Source organism: Petaurus breviceps, unplaced genomic scaffold (genome assembly GCF_028583685.1).
Source record: "Petaurus breviceps papuanus isolate PSGF00001 unplaced genomic scaffold, PetGlider_PUasm1.0 38, whole genome shotgun sequence".
Lineage (NCBI taxonomy): Eukaryota > Metazoa > Chordata > Mammalia > Diprotodontia > Petauridae > Petaurus > Petaurus breviceps.
The window spans coordinates 79,232,446-79,256,236 of NW_027186304.1; the positions used below are offsets into that span (position 1 = coordinate 79,232,446).

The window sequence follows — 23,791 nt, forward strand, 5'->3', positions numbered from 1 at the left end:
ATAGGGCATTTTGGGAGGGCTCTGTGTGTGTGTGTGTGTGTGTGTGTGTGTGTGTGTGTGTGTGTGTGTGTGTGTGTGAAAGGCTTAAAGACTGGAAACCAAGGCAGGGCTAGGTTATGAAGGGCTTTGAATGACAGAGAATTTGAATTTGATACTGAAGGTAAATAACTATCATTGCTCAGAATAGAATTATATCTTAAATATTGGAAGGGATCAGTGTGATCACCTAGTCTAACTCCACAATTTTTTCATGAGTTCCTATACAGTGGCAACACAACCTCTATTTGAATATTCCCAATAATTTGGAACTCACCTTCTAATGTGGCATTTAAAAAGATAGAGGGACATAGTTTCTGGGTAATACATTATTTTATTAATAATGTAAGCATTTTATTAATAAAAAGTGATGCTCTCAAATGACAAAGACCTCTCATGGTGGTGGGCTAACAGTTTATATGCTGTTGTAAGAATGGTGGTTTCTGAGGGTAACAATCAACTCTGATTGGTTCATAAGTAATGAGAGAATGGATATTACAATGAGAGGTGAACCTATTCTAATGAGGGGCTTGGGGGGGAGGGTGTGCAGGGGGCAATGGAACTTTAAATACGGAATTTATTTCTAAATTGACCAGCCTTGGCCAATCTAATCAAAGAATTTATCCCCACCCAAACCTGTGTAGATTCACAATGGGCTTTCTCACTTTAGGTTACATTCCTTGTTAAGTTGGGTGGGGTTTGAACAAGATTTAGGAGAAAGTTAATTCAATCTCATTAGAAATGTCCTTCAGAGACTGAACAACCTGAAGGCTTCTGAAAAAAATCCTGATCCTAATTCAATAATTGATTATTAATATGAGGGAGAAATAATAATTTCTCTTATTAATGAAGTAGTCCCTTTTTGTTCTAGACAAATCTAAGTATTTAACTTCTTCCTTGTTTCCTTTATTTCAAATCAAAACCTACCTGCTGTCACTTATACCCATTTGCTCAATTTTTTACCTCATAATTACTACACAGAATAGGTCTAATCATTATTATACATATTTTTCATTGTTGAGTCATTTCAGTTGTTTCCAACCCTCTATAACCTCATTTGGGTTTTTCTTGGCAAAAATACTGAAGTGGTTTGCCTTTTCCTGCCCCAGCTCATTGTACAGATTCGGAAACTGAGGCAAACAGGATTAAGTGATTTTCCCAGGGTCACACAGCAAGTAAGCATCAGAAGCCAAATTTGAACTCAGGTACTCCTGAGTCCAGGGTCCACACTCTATCCACTGTGCCACCATATAGATGAAGATAGCTATTATGGTTTGTAAGTAAGGAGGACTTTGTTATCCTTGTTAGAGTTTAGTTTCACATCCATGACCATGGCAATGTCTAGTTTCTAGGCGTTAGATAATAACTCCCAGAATAGCCCCAAGGATCCTAGACAGTTATTCCCAGAATCATAGTGATAGGCAGTCCTACTGAGGATAAGTCCTACATAAGATATGGGGTGACATAATAGGATATTTACTACGCTTGCACAAAATGATGATATTGATAAAGTTAACTTGTGAGTTTAATGTTGGCAAGACATCTTCTTTATTTGTTGCCCTATAAAGCAAGTGGGCACTGGTCAATGAGTGGGGAATCCATAGGGGAACCCATGGGAGAATCCATTTGGGATTTGGGTAATGCATAGAGGAATGCACGTTCCTGCCTCAACCAGCCCCCATTGAGGCTGGAGAGGATTTTGGGGCACACACAAGCTGTAGCTATATCCATTAAACCCATCAAGACATAGGGGTAGTTGGCTTCCCCTTTACACTGGCCCCTGTGAGAAAGGTGATTAGGCAATGCTGTAGGAGCTGGGGCTCCCATTATCAGCAACTCCCTTTGAAAAGACTAGACTAAAATAAAGTAAGATTATTAACCACTCTGAAGCTACCTTCCTGTCCTTTCTGTCTGACCAAATCAAGAGTGAACCTCTTAAGAGGCTGGAGTTCAAAACTCCAGTGCCTCCCATGGGTTTTTTGTGAAACTTGGCTACTGCAGGTATTCTCTTTTCCATGCTTAATATCCCCAGTTCTTTTAATCATTCTTTATTTGACATATGTTTAAGTCCCTTCACCATTCTCACTCACTACCTTCTGGACCTCATTTTGTTGCTGTCCCTCTTAAAACAGAACACCCAGAACAAAAGGCAATGCTTCAGATATGTGGTAAGACAAGTCCAAAGTATTTCAAGACTGTCACCTTCCTTCATCCAAACATTATACTTGTATTAATGCAGACAAGATTGAATTAGATGTTTTTAAGACAATGCAATGATAGTGTTATTCATTCATAGCCTATTGTATTTATTCAAAAGCTGAGGCTATGGAGGGCTGGTCAAGAAATAAAACTATGGAAGGATACTGAAATAAGTTAATAAATGCTCCAAATTTTATTACAGAGAAGAATGTTTTTTTTAAGCCTGAACCTACGAAGACCGAGTCAATTTGAACAAATATCTGGGTAATTGAGGATAAAAAGTTTTGTTTTTGCCTTTGTATCCTTAGCAAATTGGGGCAGCTAGGTGGTGTAATGAATGGAGTGCTTGGCCTGGAGGCAGAAAGATCTGAGCTAAAATTTAGCCCCAGACACCAACTGTGTGACCCTGAGCTAGCCATTTAACCCTGTTTGCCTCAGTTTCCTCATCTGTAAAATGAACTAGAGAAGGAAATAGTAAACCACTCAAGCATCTTTGCCAAGAAAGCCCCAAATGGAGTCACAGAGAGTTAGATACACCTGAAATAACTGAACAACAATAAAATCCTTACACTATGAATACATGTTTGTTGAATTAAATTCAGATATATTCTTTTCCTTTTGTGCTAGTTGGCCCAGTGGATAGAGCACTGGGCCTGTAGTTAGGAAGACTTGAGTTCAAACCAGCCTCAGCCACTTATTAGTTGTGTAACTGTGGCCACTTAACCAGTCTACCCTAGTTATTTAACCATTGCCTGTTTCAGTTTCCTCAACCATAAAATGGGGATAATAATAGCACATATCTCACAGGGTTGTTGTTAAGATTGAGATAATAGCACTTTGCACAATGCCTGGCACATAGTAGGTACTATCTTTCTTCCTTTTTAAAATTTGTATAATTTTCTCTACTCTTCAATTTGATCAACAGAAACAGAAAATATGTGAATATATGTATGCATATACATATATATATCTATGTCTGTTTATCTGTACACACAGTTTTGTTTCTTCTTAAAACTTGCCTTTTGGGTGCCTGTTGTTTCAATATAATTCTGCTTCAATTTTTTAGCTATTGGCAATTAAAATCATAAACGGCAAGATGAAACATTTTAGACTTTCTGACTTTAGGATTAAGTGTTTTAGGAAATTAGATTGACAAGTGATTTTGAAAGGGAAAACCCCTAATTAACATTAGAAAAGTTGCTTTGTAATAGTTTTGCAATTTAATTCCCAATGAGGTATTGAGAGTTATTTCCTTTAGTTACAACTAGAATAACAAGTTAAAGCGCACTGTCTTAAGTTAAATTTTTGTAATTTCCCCAACTTTCTTTTAAAGGTACTGTGGCTGCAGCTGCTGGTCTTCACCCTGGACAATGCATAATCAAAGTAAATGGAATTAATGTCAGCAAGGAGACACATGCCAGTGTAATTGCCCATGTCACAGCTTGTAGGAAATATAGAAGACCAATGAAGGTAACTGCACCTTCTGTCTAAAGCTGTTTGTCAGCTTATTCCTGCTGAGTAGAAATTTATTCCTACCCTGGAATACAGAAAAGCACAACTATTAGATAATAGCAAGATGGTGTTAATTTCCAGTTTAAAAGTCAACTTTTAACTCAGCATTTCAACTCTCATTTTGACAATGCATAAAGATGGTTTTATTCAGATACAACTGGCTATTGTTATTTAAGTCACAAAAGTGTGACTTTAAAGAACTGCATTCTTTTGTTATAGAATAGAACCATTGCCTATTTAGAAGGTGCTCCAAGAAAAGTTCCAATTTTAATGTCAGAGCTAACTTCATCATATCAGAATTCTGAAGGTTGGTCTTTTTCTTGACCCTGTAATGCTTTAGAAAATTACAATGAGCTATGCATGTGTGGGAGTTTAAAGAGTGCCTTTCTGCATCTGAAGTGTGCCTGTATTTCTACAATGTAACACTGTCCCAGAAGAAACTCAGTGATTCATGCAATTTGTGGCTTCTTGGTACTTATTTGTGTGTTTGGCAGAGGCAAGCAGATGCCTCCGTGTATGGGCCTGTAGTCAAGAGGACTTGAGTTCAAATTTCACCTTAGATACTTGATAAATGTGCAACATGGGCTAGTCTCTTAAACTTTTGTTTACCTTAATCCACTAGAGAAGGAAATGGCATACCACTCCACTGTCTTTTTCAAGAAAACTTTATGGTCCATGAGATCATGAAGAGTTGGGAAGGACTGAACAACTGAATAACAACAAAATTTATATATTTGTGAGCTTAAAAAAGTTAAGGCAATATTTTCTTGTGTTTATTTGAAATGTAAAACCTGTTATATTTTTTTTCTGAGGTTGGTCAACATAGAATCCAAGGAGCATAGAGATAGAACTAGGGTGCGAGGATATTAAAGTTCATTGTATCTAAATACCTTACTTTACAGTTGAGGAAACAGACCCAGAGAGATTAAATGGCATGTTCCAAAACTGACACACAGGTCGCAAAAGACAGTGTGGGAATAAAGTCTAGATCCTCTAACTCCAAATGCAGTACTCTTTTCAATACCCTAACTACTTCCTCAAAGTTCTCCACACTTATTTAGCTCTAAAAACCCATACTTATGGCCAAAGAAAAAGAAACATTTAGAACACAACTTCATGAAGCCACGTTCCCCCCCCAAAAAAAATTTCTTTGGATTTTTTTTCAATATCTCCTACTTAACGAGGTAAACAGACACTTTTTTTTAATCAAAAATTGTGAAAAAAGAAGGAAAAATTCCTTCATTTAGATATTAGCATTGTGAAGAGATTTTCATGGGTTGTTTTTTTTTTTTTTTGGTCATAAAAATCTAGTGCTGGAAATGTTTCAGGGTTGTTTAGTTCAACATAACTCTGACTAGAAATTCTTAAGTTATCATCCAGGCTTGAAGAATTCCAATGATAGGGAACTCACTACTTCATGAGGCAGCCTATTGTTCTATTACAGTTCTAATTGTTAGAAGTCTCCCCATTCCTTTACCGCCAACCCCATTCCAAAGCCCTTGCTGTTACATTGAGTTGACATTTGTCTCGTTGCAGCTTAAACTCATTGTATGTAGTTCTGTCCTTTTGAGTCCAGGAGGAAAAAATAATGAAATCGTACTTTGTCATGACAGGGGTTTTTCTCTTTTCACATTTTTCAGCTTGTTTTAGTAGATCAAGGTTGAATGTTTTCTTTTACAGAATATATTTTGCTGATATCTTTCATTTTAACATGATGAAAATTTCTCCCAACATCCCACTTATTTTCTCTCCCCAGAAAGCATTCCAGCATTATAAAAATAGCTTTAAATAATAGCCAAAAAAAAGAGGAAGAGGAAAAAATCAGAAAAATAGATTAATACATTGAAAAAGTCCAAAAATATATTCAGTGTTCCACACCTGTGGGACACACCACTGCAAAAGAGAGGGGGATCTGTTCATATCTTCTTTTTTATTTAATTTTTCATTTTCCCAATTACATGTAAAAACAATTTTTAACATTTGTTTTAAAAAAATATTTGATTTCCAAATTTTCTCCCTTTCTCCCTCCCTTCACCCCTCCTTGAGATGGTAAGCAATTTGATGTAGGCTATAAATGTTCAGTGTCATGACAGTTTTTCAATACCAACAAGTTCCCTGTGTATCCATTTCAGTCTTCTTTTCTTTTTTAAGAAAAATACCCTTGTTCTTCATCATCAAAATTGTCTGTATTTTTGTTGACAAATGTTCATTCTTGAGAGAGTCCCAACCCCATTCAGCTACCTTTCCCTGAAGAATTTGAGATCATAGTATCCTTTCTTTCATTTTTATAATCTTTTTTGAAATCCACTTTCCCCAAATCTAGGGTGGTCATTAACCTGTGCTTGGATTCCTCTTTTTTAATTTTTTATCACAAGCTCCTAAAATACCAGTGACTTCTCCTTTAAAAATTTTTTTTCAATTATCAAGCATTTATTTTTTCCTCTCACCTCCTGTCACCCAATGAAAAGAAAGGAAGGGAGGATTAGAGGAAAGAGGGACAGACCTTTTCTTATCATCTAAGCATAGTCAAGCAAAATATTTTATAGATGTGGTTATTTCTTAAGTTTCCTGTCATTTTGACCTAGGAAATTAGTTACTCCTTATAGTCAGTATCAGAATATGAATGGTAATTTTTCTCATTGTTCTTTTCATATTTTGAATAATTAAGAACTCTTCATTCTTTTTTTAAGGTGATTTGTTTTGTTCATATGCATAAGGGGGTCATTCCTTCCCAGTGAGGCAGTTTGGTGCAATAGAAGTGGTGTTAGTTTTGTAGTCAGACATGCTGTCCAGTCCTGATTGTATTATTTACTATGTGACCTTGAACGTATTACTCAATGTCTCTCAGCCTAACTTTCATCATCTGTAAAATGGTATCAGTAATAAGAGTATTAACTATATGGTTGGGAATAGGACACTTTATAAATTTTAGAGCACTCCATAAAGAAGTATTATTTGTTATTATTCATGTTGTTCAAACATGTTTAACTCTTCATGATACCATTTGGGGATTTCTTGGAATGGTTCTGGAGTGGTTTCCATTTCCTTCTCTAGCTCATTTTACAGATGGGGAAATTGAGGGAAACAGTGTTAAATGACTTGCCCAAGGTCATACAGTAAGTGTCTAAGCTCAGATTTGAACTCATGAAGATGAGTCTTTGTGACTTCAGCCCTGGCATTCTATCCACTGGGCTATCTCAGTGACCTATATTATTATCTTTCCTCTTCAGCATTTTCTTGTCAGATGAAATTTATCCTGTTGCTAGTGAGATGAAGAATAGTGTGAACCTAGGTCTAAAACTAGAGGGGACCTATCTATATAGTGGAGGGAGGGGGCTTCCAGAGAAATGTTTGTGTATACATATGTGATTTTACACTCGTGTTATAAAATGTAATTTGTGGGTTGTAGCAGCAAGCACCCCAGCATCCCCAGGGTGGCTGCCAACACAGGTTCTTAGATCTAAAGGAAAGCAACTCAAAATGGGTTAACAAGCTTACTTTAATCAATCAAACATATATCATTTACCTAGTTCAGGGGAAAAAGGTCAGCACCCCAAACTTCAGAGTATACAGACAGAAACATTTCAAGCAGACAGGCTTCCAAACTATTCAACCATTACATACATCCATAACTAATCACAGTTACCAGAGAGGGAAGCATCAACATCTGGGTTTTTCAAAGCCAGGGGCTCTCAACGGCTTCCCAGAGTCTCATCTGGTCAAATCACACAACACCTCAAAGTGAGCCCCAAAGCAAAGCCTCACATCAGGGATTATATAGCCTTCTTCTGATTCAGAGAATGTAACAACCCTCTTGACCCACTACCCAATCACACAGCATCAAGGTGTGGGCATTCCTGAAAACCAAGCCTCCTGCCACAGGCTCCATATGACCACATTAAGCCTATTATGGGGCAGAGTATAAGGGCCTAGGGGCAGGGAAGATCTTTAAATTTGCATTTCCATTATATGGGTAACAACAAACATTTATAAAAATTAAGTATTGGAAACAAGTTTATCAATACAAACAGCTACACTTTCTTACTGACTATATTTAATTTCATGACAAATGATAACAATATTTGCTTAATTTAGATGTTAAAATTAATTTTAAAAACATTGTTTTGAATAATAAATACAACATTTTTATTCACTTAATCTTCCCCCCCTTCATTTAGAATTTTTAAAAGGAGCAATATCTAAGTTTTACTTCTTTTTACTTCTCCTGTTTACTTCAAAAGAATTATTGAGGGGGGGGGAGGGTTGGTGGTGCAGTGAGTAAAGCGCTGGGCCCCAGAGTCACGAGGACCTGCATTCACTTCCGGACTCAGACACTTAACACCCACACAAAAAACTAGGCATGTAACCTTGGGCAAGTTACTTAACCCCAATTGCCTTCCAAAAGGCAAAAAAAAAGAATTATCAGTGAAATGACCAAAAGACAGGGAGCCAAGAGGAGAAAGATGAGTAAGAGCTGTTGTTGTTCAGTCATTCCTGAGTCTTTGTGACCCTGTGGATCATACAGTCTGAGGGGTTCTCTTGACAAAGATACTGGGGTTGTTTGCCATTTCCTTCTCCAGGTGATTAAGGCAAACAGAGGTTAAATGACTTTCCCAGTTAACACAGCTAAGTGTCTGAGGCTGGATGTGAACTCAGTTCCTGACTCCAGTCCTGGTGCTCAATCAGTTAAGCCATCTACCTGTTCCATGAATAAGGGCGGATTTAAATAATTCACAAAATTTTATGATCAGTCCGTGATTAATCAAGGGATATTCACGTATTTTAGGCATTTTCAGGAACCTGGTATTATTCATGTTGTTAGAGGAAAAAATAGACATTTCTAATTAGCACTAGGAGACGTTGCACTATTACCACTTAATAGTTTTATGACTATTTTATCTCAAAAATGTATTCACCTTTAAGGAGATGCTACCTTTGGCATTGCCTTAATAATAATTATATCCTCCTCTTTTCTCTAAAGAGGACAAGAACCATTGTTTTAATTATTTTGCAGAATTTGTTTTTAGGAGGGATTAGATTAAGAAGTAGTTTTCATTGATAGATAAAAGATGACTGATTCAAAAGAGTATTAACTCTATTGAAATAAGGGACTGCAGGAGCCAGGTTAAATATCTTATACCATTATAGAACATGCTGTCATCAGAAGCCTCCCAATAGATCACCAAAATTAGGTTAGACATATTTTAAAACTTTATGTTGTAAAAGTCTGTATTAGCAAGCACCCTAGCACACTCAAGAGGGCCTGTTAACACAGGTTCTTTGATCTGTTTTTCTAAAGGAAAGAAAACTTTAAAGGGGCTAGCAATCTTACTTTAATTAACAGATAAGTACAGATAAGTAGTCCAAGAAAGAATCCAATGGACAGGGCTCCAATTGTCTAAACAGAGGAATAGATACCTAGTACCAATATTTGGATTCATGCACAGCCAGGGGGCTCCTTAATAACAGCCACCCAGAATTCTGTCTGACCAAAACACAAAGAAAAGTTCTTCCTATGAGTGAGCCCCAAAGTAAAATACCAACTTCCCTGTATATATAGTTTTCAACTAGTAGGCTTAGAGCCAGAAGGCATGATAACCATATGACTCAGTGCCTAATTGGCTCGGTGCCAATAGGTGTGAAAGCCTTCCTGCAAGCAAGCCACCTTCATGAGCAAGCTTCTCCTTCCAGCAAGTTCCTCCCCCAAGGCAATATAAATTTCCATGAATATATATATATATATATATATATATAGTTTTCACCTGATGGGCTTTATGTCACTCAGGATGTATCACAGCTGTGAACTGGGCCAGAGTTCAAAGCAGCAAGATATCTATCATTGAAATACCTGTGTACATTTAGACCCAGGAACACGGCCCATGTTCCAATGGGAAAAAGGAACATATGTGGTCACATAGACCTATTAACAGACAGGGAAGAACTTATATTGCATTAACCCTACAAAGTCTTATACAAAAAAATCATAACTGAGTAATTTCAATATATAATTTTTAAGATAAACCATTCAACTTGTCACAACTTCTGTTTTGTTTCACTATTGTTTGGTTTAAATGATATTTACCTCCCCCCTCCCCACACATATACATATTTTCATTCTTTAAAAAAAAGCTACAAGAAAAAATTAACTGGACTGTAAGAATTTTGAACCATATATACTTTTAGTAGGTATTAAAGTGAGGGAGCTTTTATTTTATATTGTGTGGTTTTATTTTACGTGAATGTACACACACTTTTATTGCCTGCTTCAATGAGAGAGCATTTACACCCTTTGAAATTCTTTTCCATTTCAGCAAGATTCCATCCAATGGGTATATAACAGTATTGAGAGTGCCCAAGAAGATCTTCAGAAAACAAATTCCAAACCTCCGGGTGATGATGGAGGGGATGCATTTGATTGCAAGGTGGAAGGTATAACTTTTTCCTCTTCTAACATTCTTTTTTTGTGTCTGTTTATTCTATAATTATAGATCTTCTTCAACAGAAGTACTTCAGTGAGAACACCCTGTTGATTACCACAGAGAAACAGAAAATCTTTTTCTTGTAAGAGTTTTATGAAGAGTAATACTTGTATCAAATGAGAAAGGTGACATCTCAGTTGTGTCACTCTGAAATACCAAGTAACTTCTAAAATCAAGACATTTTCTTAGAGTAGTACTTTCATGTAGATGTTTTGCTAGTTCAGATAATTTAGTACTAAGTATTCTGTGTAAAATAATGTAATAATAGCATATATTTCTGAAATTTATTGCAGCTGTAAAATTGAAAATTGATTTTCATTCTAATTTTAAGATTTAGTCAAACTGGTATAGTATACTTTTCCCTACCAAGTAAATGCAGACTCTTTACCTTTTACCTATGTAACTTCACCCTTCACCCACACTTGGGAGAAACTTGCCTAAAGGCCAAGTTTTTGTCTTGTAATTATCTCCACTCAGGACTCAATTCTATCATGAATTAAATCTTTACCCTTGTGGTATTAGTTAGTCATTCAGTTTTGAAGAGGACCAGTGACATCATGTGGTGATGCCTTGACTTCGAAGTCCATAATGGATTGGTGATGGTGCTGGATGTAGTGAATGACCTTGACATCTTTGCGTCTGACCAAGCTCTAAGCACCTGCTTCAGCCACCTTCATGACCTTTGGAACAAACTGTTCTCATTCTCCCATTCCACTTAGGAAAAACTTCACATGCCTGGGATAGATAACTGTCTAGCTCATTAATAGGTTTGAGGCCTCTTGGTACCCTTAACCTTATTTAATCCATCTACTGAGATGGTTTACCAGGGTATGTATGCTACTGTGTTTGCTATAGCTTCTTGGAGCTACAGGTGAGAGTTGGGTGAATCAGTGGACACTAAAGGTGGATGAGAAGCCCTGAAAAAGGCTCAGCCCTCGAACCTTTGGTGTGAGGATAGAATGTGGGCCTGGATCAGGAAAACACAGCTTTATGAGTTCCCTCAGACACTTATTAGCTGTATGATCTTAGGTAAGTACCTTAACCCTGTTTGCTTCAGTTTCCTCATCTGTAAAATGAGCTAGAAAAAGAAATGACAAACCACTCCAGTATCTTTGCCAAGAAAACCACAAATGGGGTCACAAAGAGTCAAATACAACTGAAATGACTTAGTAACAACACCATGGGTCAGAAACTAGGCCAGGCACTGGGAATGCAAAGGAAGAAAAAATTGAACAGTGTTTATAAGTTCCTTTTGATCCGCAAAGCTGATATGGGTGAATGACTTCCTGATACCTCTGAAAATCATTTCAGAGTATCTGTACAAACAGCGTTCCATTCTAGGCACTAGGAATATAAAGAGGAAAATGAACTCACTTACCCCAGACACATGCTTATTGGAAAGTTACTTATTTAGAGATGAATTTAAATTCCATATGGTGTGTCTACCCCCTCTCTCCACACACACAAAAAATCCGCTAAAGAAAGAGATGCAGGGGCAGAGCCAACATGGAGGCTTAGAAGCAGGAAAACTTCCTGAGCTCCCCCCATAACCACTTCAAATACCTATAAAATATAATTCTAAACAAACTTCAGAGCTACAGAACCCACAAAGTGACAGAGAGAAAGAAATCTTCCTCTGAACGCAGCCTGACAGGAAGGGTCCATCTCAGCATGCTGGGAGCAGAGCCCAGCCCCATGTGAGCCCACAGTTTTAGCCTCAGGGTAGCCAGAACCAGCCCCAGCTGGAGGGACTTTGGGAGAGTGGATCACCAGCAGCTGTGGTGGTTTCCAGAATTATCAACCCATAAATGCCAAAGACAAAGTGAGAGTCCAGTGTGGACTTTGTGGGAACAAGGGGTCCGGGAGTGCAGTCTGGCCTATACCCTCTGAGGGAGAAGCAGCTGAGGTGCAGCGGCAGCCACCATGTGGCTGCTTCAGAACTCCTGGCCTGCAGATTGTAGGGGGACCAAGTGTCCATTCTGAAGGGTGTCAATCTTGCTTTAACTTGCTTGGTCCTGGATCTCTGTCTTGGGTGAAGGTCCTGGGCTGTGTGACCACTTGCCAGAGAATGGGGAGGCTTCTAATACCTTCAGCAGCTGAGAAAACCCCAGCGATTTGGGACAAAGCTCTCCTCTCTGGAAGCAGAGTTGTACTGTGGCAAAGAGCTCAAAAGTCAAGTAATTGAGTAGCAACATGAGCAAGCAAAGGAAGAAAAGCAAGCACAGCAGTCAAAATTTGGATTCCTTTTTGGGGTCAAAAAGGATCAAAGCACAGAATGGGAGGAAGACAACAAAGTCAGAAGTCCTGCACCAAAAGCTTCCAAGAACAAGATGAACTGGTTACAGGCTATAGAGGAGCTTAAGAAGGATTTTGAAAACCAAATAAGAGAAGTGGAGGAAAAACTGGGAAGAGAAATGAGAATGAGGCAAGAAAATCATGAAAAGAGAGTCAACAACCTGACTGAAGGAAAAATAACACCTTAAAAAATAGACTAACTCAAATGGCAAAAGAGGCTCAAAAAGCTAATGAGAAGAATGCCTTAAAAGGAAGAATTTGCCAAATGGAAAAAGAATCTCAAAAGCTCACTGAAGAGAATCATTCCTTTAGAATTAGAGTGGAGTAAATGGAAGCTAATGACTTCATGAGAAATCAAGATACTATTAAACAGATCCAAACAAATGAAAAAAAAAATAGAAGGTAATGTGAAATATCTCATTGGAAAAACCACTGACCTGGAAAATAGATCCAGGAAAGAGAATTTAAAAATTATTGGACTACCTGAAAGCCATGATCAAAAAAAGAACCTAGAAATCATCCTTCAAGAAATTCTCAAGGAAAATCGCCCTGATGTTTTAGAACCAGAGGGCAAAATAGAGGTTGAAAGAATCCACTTATCACCTCTTGAAAAAGATCCCAAAAAGAAAACACCTAGGAATATTATAGCCAGGTTCTGGAGTTCCCATATCAAGGAGAAAATATTACAAGCAGCCAAGAAGAAACAGTTTGTACATAGTGAAACCCAATCAGGATAGCACAGGATCCTGCAGCTTCTATACTGAGGGATTGAAGGGCTTGGAATATGATATTCCAGAGATCAAAGAGCTGTGATTAAAACCAAGAATCACTTACCCAGCAAAACTGAGTATCATGTTTCAGGGGAAAATATGGTCATTCAATGAAATAGAGGACTTCCAAGGATTCTTGTTGAAAAAACTAGAGTTGAATAGTAGATTTGACATTCTGATATGAGAAGCAAGAGAAGCTTGAGAAGGTAAACAGGGAAAAGGAATCATAAGGAACTAATCAATTTTGAACCATTCACATTCCTCTATGGAAAAATGATAATTGTAACTTATGAAACTTTTCTCAGTATGAGAATAGTTGAAGGGAATATAAATGTGTGTATGTATATATACATATATATATATAATGTATACATATATATCTATGTAAGAGGGTATATGTACATATGAATACATATGCGAGTATGTGTATATATGTGTACAGGTATACATAGAGGGCACAGGATCAAATGAATAGGAAGGGATGTTATTTAAAAGGTGAAAATTAGAGGTGAGAGGGGAATATAATGAGAGGAGAGGGGAGAGACAGAATGGGGTAAATTATCTCATATAGAAGAGGCAAGGGAAAACTGTTACAGTGAAGGGGAAGAACAGGAATGAAAAAGGGAATGGGTCAACTTTACTCTCATTGAATTTGGCTTAGGGAGGGAATGACATACACACTAAATAGGGTGTCTTGCCCTACAGGAGAGTAGGGGGGAAGGGGATGATGGAAGGGATTGCAGGTTGGGGTGAAGGGTAATTAGAAGCACACACTTTTGAAAAGGGACATGGTCAAAGTAGAATATAGAATAAGTGGGGGGTAGGATAGGATGGAGAGAAATATAGTCAGTCTTTCACAGTATATCCACTATGGAAACGTTTTGCATAGTTACACATGTACAACCTATATTGAATTATCTTCCCAGTAAGGGTGGGTGACAAGGGAGGAAGGGAAAGAATCTGGAATTCAAAGTTTTAAAATCAAATGTTTTTTAAAAAATTATCATCATTGTTATTATTTTACGTGCAACTGGGAAATAAGATATACAGACACTGGGGGATGGAGATCCATCTTGCCCTACTTGAAAGTCAGAGGTGGTATGGGGGAGAATATAGGAGAGAATAGATTGGGGGAGGGGGTATACAGTGGGATCACTGTTTTGGGGTGGTGGGTAGGTGAAAGATGAGGAGAAAAGTTGTAACTCAAAATCTTGTGGAAATGAATGATGTAAACTAAAAATAAACATTAAAAAAAGAAAAAAAAAGTGATGCAGAGAGAGTAACTTCCCTATGTCTGTATATGTAGTATGTGGCAAAGCTAGCATTAAGCCCAAGACCACCGACTCAAAGCCCAGCCTTCTTTCCATTTTACCACACTGTTGATTAACTTGTCTCGACTCTCCTGCCCCACTATGTTATTCGCTACACAGCTGCTGATCGAAATTCCTAAAGCCCAGTTATAACTATGTCATTTCTCTACTTAAGTAGTTTCAGTGGCTTTTGATCACCTTTCAGTGAAAACACACATTCCTTTCCATGATATTTAAAGTCATTGACAATTTTGGATTCAACCAATAGTTTCAATCAGCAACAATTTCCAAATCAAACGCACAAAGAACTAGTTTCTGTGAAATGCCAGCGAGGCTACGTATGACCTCCAGTAAAGCTGATGCTTCGGATGTGCAGGGATCCTTCTAAACTACTTATGACGCTCTTAGGACACAGTCATCACCTAATTCTGATTGATGCCCGTGTGGATCTGTTGCCATAGTTGTAGTCCTCTTGACAGTCTCTTAACTAGGTATTTATTGATCATTCACCCTTCCTCCCACATAGTATATGACATTACCTAGTAGCAGCGACTTGAATTTGTTTGTTCCATTAGATAGGGAAGAAGTTGCTTGTTGATTGGCCTTTTCATACCATTTTGAAGGAGTCTTGCTGTTCTTACTTAAAACTTCATTTTTGACATATCATATTTTCTCACCAATATAATACATGTCATCTGAAAGAACTATCAAAGTAATGCTATATAGTCTCTGTTTCCTATCACATTTGCTTGTCATTGTATGGAGGCAGTTTAGTGTAATATAGGAAGTACTGAAATTAATATCAGAAAACTTGGGTTGGAATCCTGGCTTTTTGGGTTATCAGTAGTGTGGTTTGTGGCACTTAATATCTCTGAGCTGGTTTCATTATCTTTTGAATGAAGCAATTGTGCTTGCATTGTCTATCTGCAATTTCTGATTAAATTGATTTTGTGAATGTGAAACTTTATAAAATTTAGAGGTCAGCATTATTGTTTTTATTCTTACATTATTAATACTTATGCTTGAAGCAATTTAAAAGGGTTGTTGTGCAGAATTTGTTGTGAAAGTCACTTAATATCTCTCGATCTCAGTTTCATCATCTGAAAAATGAAGAGTTTTAATTTTGTCACCTCTAAGATCTTTTCTGCCTATAAAAATTTGATCCTTTCTCTCATCCTATGGATTTTGTGATAAATGTGTATATACTTACAGCAAAAGAGTTATCAAGGATAATTCCTTACCTTTGGGTTAGTGGACTTTACTTGAATGTGCATTAAATGTCTCTTGAATTTTATTTCAATCTAAGAATTTTTATTCTCTGAACTGACTGGATTAAAATTATCTTTATTGTAGAGGTAATTGACAAGTTCAACACAATGGCTATCATTGATGGGAAGAAGGACCATGTGAGTTTGACTGTAGACAATGTCCATCTGGAATATGGTGTTGTATATGAGTATGACAGCACTGCAGGCATAAAATGCAATGTGGTAGAAAAAATGATTGAACCCAAGGGTTTCTTCAGCTTGACTGCAAAGGTATGAGAGTTCTTGGGGCCAATGGGATGGTAATGAAAATAAACATTTTTGTATCTCCTACCAGTTAAAAGCAAGTAAACCAGTTTTAAAAACTTTAAAAAAAATTGGGGTTTAATTTTTAAGTGATTTTATTTATTGAATTGTTTTCACTTTGCTCAACTATAATATTTTTATTACCCCATCCCATATCTTTGTGTAATAATTTATTTTATTATTATTAATTATTATATATTACAGTATACATACTGTTATATATAAGATTTATTATATGTTTATTATTATTAATTTAATATCTATTATTAATAAAATATAGTTTTTTTACAGTATCCCATATCTTTTCTATTCCAAATATTCTTCAATTTTATAGCCGGTAAAATGTAATTTTGAGAATTATTGCTTTATAATATAGGTCAAGACCTGATCATTGTATTACATTTTATTCCTATTTTTATACTTTCTACAGATTATATTCAGCTATTTCAAATTTAAAAAAACAGATAACGTGTCTCTCTTATTTTCAGGTATTTCTAGGAAAAAAAAACTTTGGGTTAAAATAATTGTAACCTTTTCTTTACTCTTATTTGGCCAATTAATTGTCACAACCCTGCATTTTAATATTCTGAAACGTTGTTTTTAGATAGTAGCTCATGTTTATAGTTTTATATGTTGAAAATCTATGTAGACTAAAGAAACTAAATTTGTATTCCTGAGAAGACTGATGTCATACTATTTTATGTGTTTCATACTATTATATGTTTCAAAAATTATTTTTTCCATCATTTACAATTTTACATTTAATTGTAATTGGCATAATTCATTTATGAAAGTCAGCATATCATGATTAAATAGCCATTTGAATAATTACCTGATAAAGTGAAATATGTATTTTAGAACAACAAATAGTTGATAGTATCTGTCAGTTTCCTGACTAAGGGATATTTTCTAATTTTCCTTTTAAATTCTGAGAATATACATTGTTATATCAATGACTGGGTTTTAAAATATCAGACTAAATAATTTTCAATGTTCTTAACTCTTTTTATAGTGTTACATACTAATTTTCAGGAGAAACAATTAGATATAATGGGAAGAACAAAGGTCTTGCAAACAAAAGATCTAAGTTCAAATTCTAACACTAGTTTGAGACCATGTGCAAATCACTTTTACCCTCACTTACAAAGTATGTAGAATGGGATAATACTTTCATTTTTCCACCTAAGTGTTTTTGTGAAGAATACATATTATATTGTATTATATAATTGTTATTATTATATATTATTATATAAATGTTAATGATCCACAGTTGCTTCTGATGGCTTGTGGTAGGCAGGTGTGATGCTGGGCTCTCAAAGGCAATGCCAATGGTAAGCAAGTTGTAGTTAATCCTGTCAAGCTAAGCATAGATAGGCTCATCACCAGCTTGGCTACAGGGTGATGTATTTTTTGGCCACAGCAACTGTGGAAGGTCATCTATTGACTGTAGAGTGGTATGTTCTTGCAGAAATGAAGGGAGGAATCACACTGACAAAATTAAAGATCTGAGACTTACCTAGCCCTGTGACTGCAGTCCATGCTACTTCTGCAATCCCTCTTCCTCTTCTCCATCCTTGCTTCATTTCCTCCCCTGGATTGGACCTAAGCTTTTTATCAGAGTTTTGTTTGCTAGCTGTTGTACATGTTTTATTTATGATTTCTTGTTTATTCTGTCCGTAACACTGAAAAAAATATTGGACTAGTGGTGTTAAGGAATGTGAGATTCTCTGCAAAGTCCCTACTTGTCCTATTTATTTATGGGCTGAACTGGGGGCATAGTTGTGAGACTCTAGTTAGTTATGTTTACCTGGAAACACTGAATGACATTAAAATAACTTCAGTTTTGGTCTGGGTGTATATGCTTAAATAGTTTTAGCCAAGGCATTTCCTGCTTTCACAGATATGGAATCTGGCTTTTGATTTTAGTTTATATGTCTCTGTTGTTTTTCTTAAAACACATAGGTATAAAATAAATATTTATTATTAAATACTTTCTTTCCTGACTGGCATGAATCATAAAGTAATTTTGAAGATGTCCTTCCAAGGAAAGTCAGATCCTTAATTTTTAAAATTTCATTATGAATCCCAAAATTCGCTTGAGGGAACAGTCTACATTTGAAAATGGGGCATCTGTCTTAGTTTAAGTGTCCTCTCCAGGTTTACAGAGTTCTTAACTAAGTAGAAAATAGGATGATAAAGATTGAAAGATGAAGTGAACTTTAAAAGTTCATTTAAAACATATTAAAATATCCCATACCATTAATTTCATTTCATCGGAAAGTCTCATGACTTAATCAAATCTAAATATTAAAGCATCTACACTAGATATGCAAGTGGTCTGATTATTAAGCAGAATTCATTAAATAGAAAAGCCACATGGAGCATCTGAAACCAAAACTATATGATAATGCATTAGACTATAATGAGAATGACATTATTCTCCTATAGTTGTGAAAACTAGTCTATTCCTTTTCCTTAATCATTGAAAGAAAATAATTCTAAGTGTATATTCCCTAATTAGCATTTATAATGTTCATTTACCTATAAAAGGTTGGCTTGCTGTACATTCAAAGGGAGTCAGCAGCCTCCATAATATGAGCCTTCAGATAATGTGAATTGATTGTTGTTCAACGCTTTTAAATATACGTACCTCAAGCTTCTTCTAAACAAATTTGTAGGAAGTAAAAGTCTCCTCTATTACTGATTAATGGCTATTTAATCTGGTTGATTTTAATATCTCATTTTGTTGTTTTTCCTACTACAGATTCTTGAAGCTCTGGCCAAAAGTGATGAACATTTTGTGCAAAACTGCACTAGCCTAAACTCTTTAAATGAAGTCATCCCTGCTGATCTCCAAAGTAAATTTGGCACCATTTGCAGTGATAAAATTGAGCACATATGTAGAAGAATATCCAGTTACAAAAAGGTAAAGATATTATGTTTTTTTAATGCAGAATCTAATTGATTGGCAAAAGTTCATTTGATTATTTTCTTTTACAAATGTTTACCAGTTCATGGAAGTTATTGATGAAAACTCCTACCTACCCCTAATAGGTTTCAAAATATGGAATAAGATGTATTTTGGACAAGAGCAATATGGAAATATATTTCATTTAACTGACTATTTATTACCATGGTCTTACTTTTTTTTTTCTTTCCCAAAATGGGGAGAATAGGAATTCGAGAGAGTTCTAGTAATAGGCTTCCCTCCCCCACCCCCTAAAAAGAGAGAGAGAGAAAGAGCAAAGAATAAAAGAGAGCTGTTCAAACGTTTTTGTTTTATGCACAGAAGAAAGCAGAATAAAAACCTTTGGAAACACAAACAAGCCAGACAGATTTAGAAGTCACCTGTTGAATTTATTATATAGTAAAAAGGAAAAGTGGTATACTTAAAAGATTTAGTTTCATGTTCTACTTTGTATGTGGAAATGTTCTGTTTTACTTTGAATGTAGAAATGCTCATTCTATTAGTGTTTGTTGACTTCAGAATAAAAGAAAGATAAGCAATCATATTAGTATTAATTCCCCACATTACAATCTTAAATTCTACTTATTAAAAAACATTGCTTAAACCAAAAGTCTTGATAACATTTTTCTAAGAACTGTTGGATTTAATTTAACTCTTTATTTCTGGGAAGTTTCCTCCCTGCGTTCCTTCTTGGATACAAATGATAGGAAACACTCTCCAACTCCTTCTTCCAGCACATAAAACTTCTTTGAAGACAAACTCGAATCATTTTACCAATGCAAAATGTGTTTACTGTATTCTGTCTATCAATAAGCCTAGAAGAAGAAAATCAAGGTGTTTTAAAGTTAGCTAAAATAAAGTAACAAAGTCGATGATGTTATGGAAGCTCAAAATGCCCAGGGTACAAAATTGTGTGAACTCCATCTTTGAAAAGCTAGAATGTATAATCTACTTCCCCTTTGTTACCTAAATCCACTGGTTGGCACCTTTTTCTTGGAATGGAAAAGGGAAATAAATGTAGTCGGCACATTTAAAAGAAACAATTTAGGACTTGATTGGACCTAAGCTTTTTATCAGAGTTTTGTTTGCTAGCTGTTGTGCACGCTGTGTAAAGGCTTTAGAGTAGTGGGATTCACTAATGTGAAGTGACAGTCACCTGTGAATATCCCCTCCCCAAACTGAGAGAGACAGAGAGAGAGACAGACAGAGAGAGAGAGAGAAAGAGAGAGAGAGGGGGAGAGAGAGAGACAGAGACTGACAGACAGAGAGACAGAGACAGAGAGACAGAGACAGAGAGACATAGACAGAAGAGTTTTCTCCTGGATATGATTTAATAGCTACTGCAAAGCCATCAGGGAGTCTCTAAAAGGGGGATCAATCACAGGAGTTCCAGGAGCACTGACTCTGTATGCACAGTACAATACACACCTGTGTGGTCAATAATAAACTTTTGCTGAATTGAGTGAGAATTCATTGCAATGCACTCTTTTCCTTCATCCTACCATCAGAGCTGAGTGTCCCGTGTAAGGGAAGGCTCTGTCATTGCTGGATGATATTCATTGTCCTTCATGGGTGAGGCAAACATGTAATGCTTGAAGTTCTCAAAAGCTTTTGAGCAAAGAAAGCATATCTCTTGCTGCTTCTGTTCTCTATAGTGAGGGATTTTAAGAATTGTCCAGTCTACAAGAAAAAACCACAGAGGCAGAGCTCTGAGCCAATGGCACTTTTTAAGGGGCTCACAGCCCTCTCTAATGAAGTGGATCTCAGGTCTGAGATGCCCCCTTCCTCCAAGGCCTTAGTTTTATAGTGCTTGATATCTGGGCAATACAGGTGAAGCAGACCAAAGATACAGAATCTCATTGATTGATAGACCTTGCCATCACCCTCTAGGAGGGTCTACACAAAATAATGAGCAGACCTTAACAGACCTATCTTGACCTTTCAGGAGGTCCTACCAAACCAATGAGCAGGCATATGGTGTTGGGCTGAGAAGTGAATGTTAAAACATCTACATGGGTTGATGGGGTGGTAGAAGGGCAGGCCACAGTCTGGCAACCAGAGTCACTCATTGGCTGTGTACTTGTGGTCCTCTCCCCATGCTGGGCAATATAGAGATGACAAGGGGCAAAGGGACAACAGAAATGGCTAGGGAACTTTCCATGTAATTGAGTCACCTCTGTCATGCTGGGGTTTAGTTACCGTAACAAGGAAAAACAAGGGTGGAGGTCCTTAAGTTTGCTTCCTTTGATTAAGCAAGTGAAATTACAATCTGCAGTTCGCAGGTCTGAGGCCTAACATACAGAACTTATAATCACTACCCCTATGGAATCACATCAAACTGAACAATACTGATTGGAATAAAATAGGAGCCCAGTAAATCATCTATCATAGTAGAATATGTGCCAGCCCCATTGAAGGCCTGTGTTCTTACATGTTCCTTAACTAATTTATGACTATTCTTGGTCTATTTTTTTCTTGGTATTTTGTGCCTGTTATCCCCTTCCACATTCTATAGACTAATTATCAGGAAAGTACCTTGGAAAATTTGGTTATGATATATACTCTTGTTCTGTTTCCCCTTTGGTCACAATGGCTCTCATTTTCAAAGCACTGAGGGTTTACACAAAATTGTCATTACAAAAAAAAAACCCTGTCAGATAGACAGTATAATTTTTATTATCCCCATTTTGAAGATGTGCAAACTAATACTCAGAGAACTTCATCAGTTTGCTAGAGAGTTGCTTAGAATAGTATGTGACATACACAATAAGTCTAAGAGCTAGGATCCCAACCCAGATCTTTTGGATTCCAAGTTCACTGTTCTTGTCATTACACCACAGTGCCTGAGAACTCACGCATTTAAACATAATATATGTGTGTGTGTGTATAGAAATCCATATCTATGGTTTTATCAGTATAGGAAATTCCCACTGCTAAAACTCTCTCATCAGGGGCGGCCAGGTAGCACAGCGAGTAAGAGCACCGGCTCCAGTGTCGTGATGACCTGGAGATCGAATCCTGGGCTCAGACACTTAGCACCCACCCAGAAACACCTGGCTGTGTAACCTTGAGCAAGATACTTAACCCCAATTGCTTAGGTGCGGCCAGGTGGCTCAGCGGACAGCTCCAGTGTTGGGATGACCTGGATCAAATCCGGGCTCAGATACTCAGCACCACACCCAGAAATAATAACTGGCCGTGTAACCTTGAGCAAGTTACTTAACCCCGATTGCTTTAAAGAAAAAAAAAATAAAACTCTCTCATCCATGTGAAAGATCAAATCATCTTTAATTAATATTCTTAGAGAGTTTTCTGGTTAATTGATTTGTCCATGGTCACCTAATGATATCTGTCAGAGAGGATGTGAACCCAGGTCTTTCTGGATAGAAATTCTGCTTTTTGTCTGTGTTGTCATGTTGCCCCTCACATTAACTACAAATGATGATAACATAAAATATAAGGTAACTGAAGTTCATGAGAGGTATAAACCAATTACTGGGCACTATCTGAAATGAAAATGTTCATTATTGACTACATAAATAAAGGAATACTTAATAGATATGCTAGGATTTTGGTTGCTCCTTAAAAATTAGGTAATATTTCAATAGATGGAAAAGGAAGAAGTCATATTTTTAAAGACAATAGCATGAACAATAAAGAGTTTGGAAAGAATAGGACATGTAGAGGAAGATGGCAGCAAGTTGTTCAGTTTGACTATAGCAAATAGAAGAAAGTAAATGTCATTACATTGTGAAAGCTTTTGAAAGCAGACCTAAGAGTTTTCAATTTCCTTTTTTAATCACTGGGTTGGGGGTAGGAGGGAGGTTGTGGGGAAGTAAGTGGCATTGGAATGTTTTAAGTAGAAGAATGATACCTTCAGCATTAAGTGCCTACTACGGTTAGACATTGTTCTTTATGGGGGATGTAAAGAAAACGAACCTTCTTTCAAAGAATTGTCACTAAAAAGTTATTAGTTAATTTGTAGAAAATTAATACAAAGAAATTTGGGGGGTAGGCCTGTCAAGAATGGCCTCGTATCATAAGAAGAAACAGGCTTTGGAAGCAAATTATTAAATTTGATTTTGACCATTATAAAAATTAAAGCAGAGATAGGCTATTGCAGTGCAGGTGTCCTACATGTAGTTGGAGATACAAGTCTAAAGTTTAATAGGGAGGTCATGGCTAGAAATATTTCATAAATATTTATTTGGTTGTTTATTTTTGAAGATGTTCTCTATATAAATAGGTCCTAAGCCATATAAACACTCTTGGTAATGGTGTATAAATCCAAAATTGAATCTCACAGATTTTTATTTTAAGTCATTTTTATTTTTCATTGAGGAATGAAGACGATGTTCTATTGACTTAATTTCTTTGACCCTTTATGAATTGTACTTTGTTAACTATCGGCAAATTTAGATTAATTGAACATCTCTTCCTCTTTCAGAATATAAGATTACCAAAGATCAGGGAGATAATTTTGAGGAGTTTTGGGCACAGCCTGATCATTTGAATTCAGTTAGAATGTCTGTGATATTACTCTGTGTACAATATAATATGACTGTAACTTAATTTACCAAATTCATGGCACTATACATGTTAACATTTACTATTATAAATCTACAATTTTATTATATTTTAGTTTTTAAAG

The 23,791-nt window shown here is 36.4% G+C and overlaps 1 protein-coding gene across 2 annotated transcripts in view; it reads left to right on the forward strand.

Moving 5' to 3' along the window:
* Positions 1-23,791, forward strand: part of PREX2 (phosphatidylinositol-3,4,5-trisphosphate dependent Rac exchange factor 2) — a 414,229-nt gene that overhangs the window by 216,005 nt on the left and 174,433 nt on the right. For both annotated transcript variants that reach the window (XM_069100083.1, XM_069100084.1), the window contains 4 exons: positions 3,569-3,705; positions 10,059-10,176; positions 15,955-16,139; positions 18,937-19,098. In XM_069100083.1, coding sequence (XP_068956184.1) covers positions 3,569-3,705; positions 10,059-10,176; positions 15,955-16,139; positions 18,937-19,098 — 602 coding nt within the window. The remainder of the gene's footprint in view (positions 1-3,568; positions 3,706-10,058; positions 10,177-15,954; positions 16,140-18,936; positions 19,099-23,791) is intronic.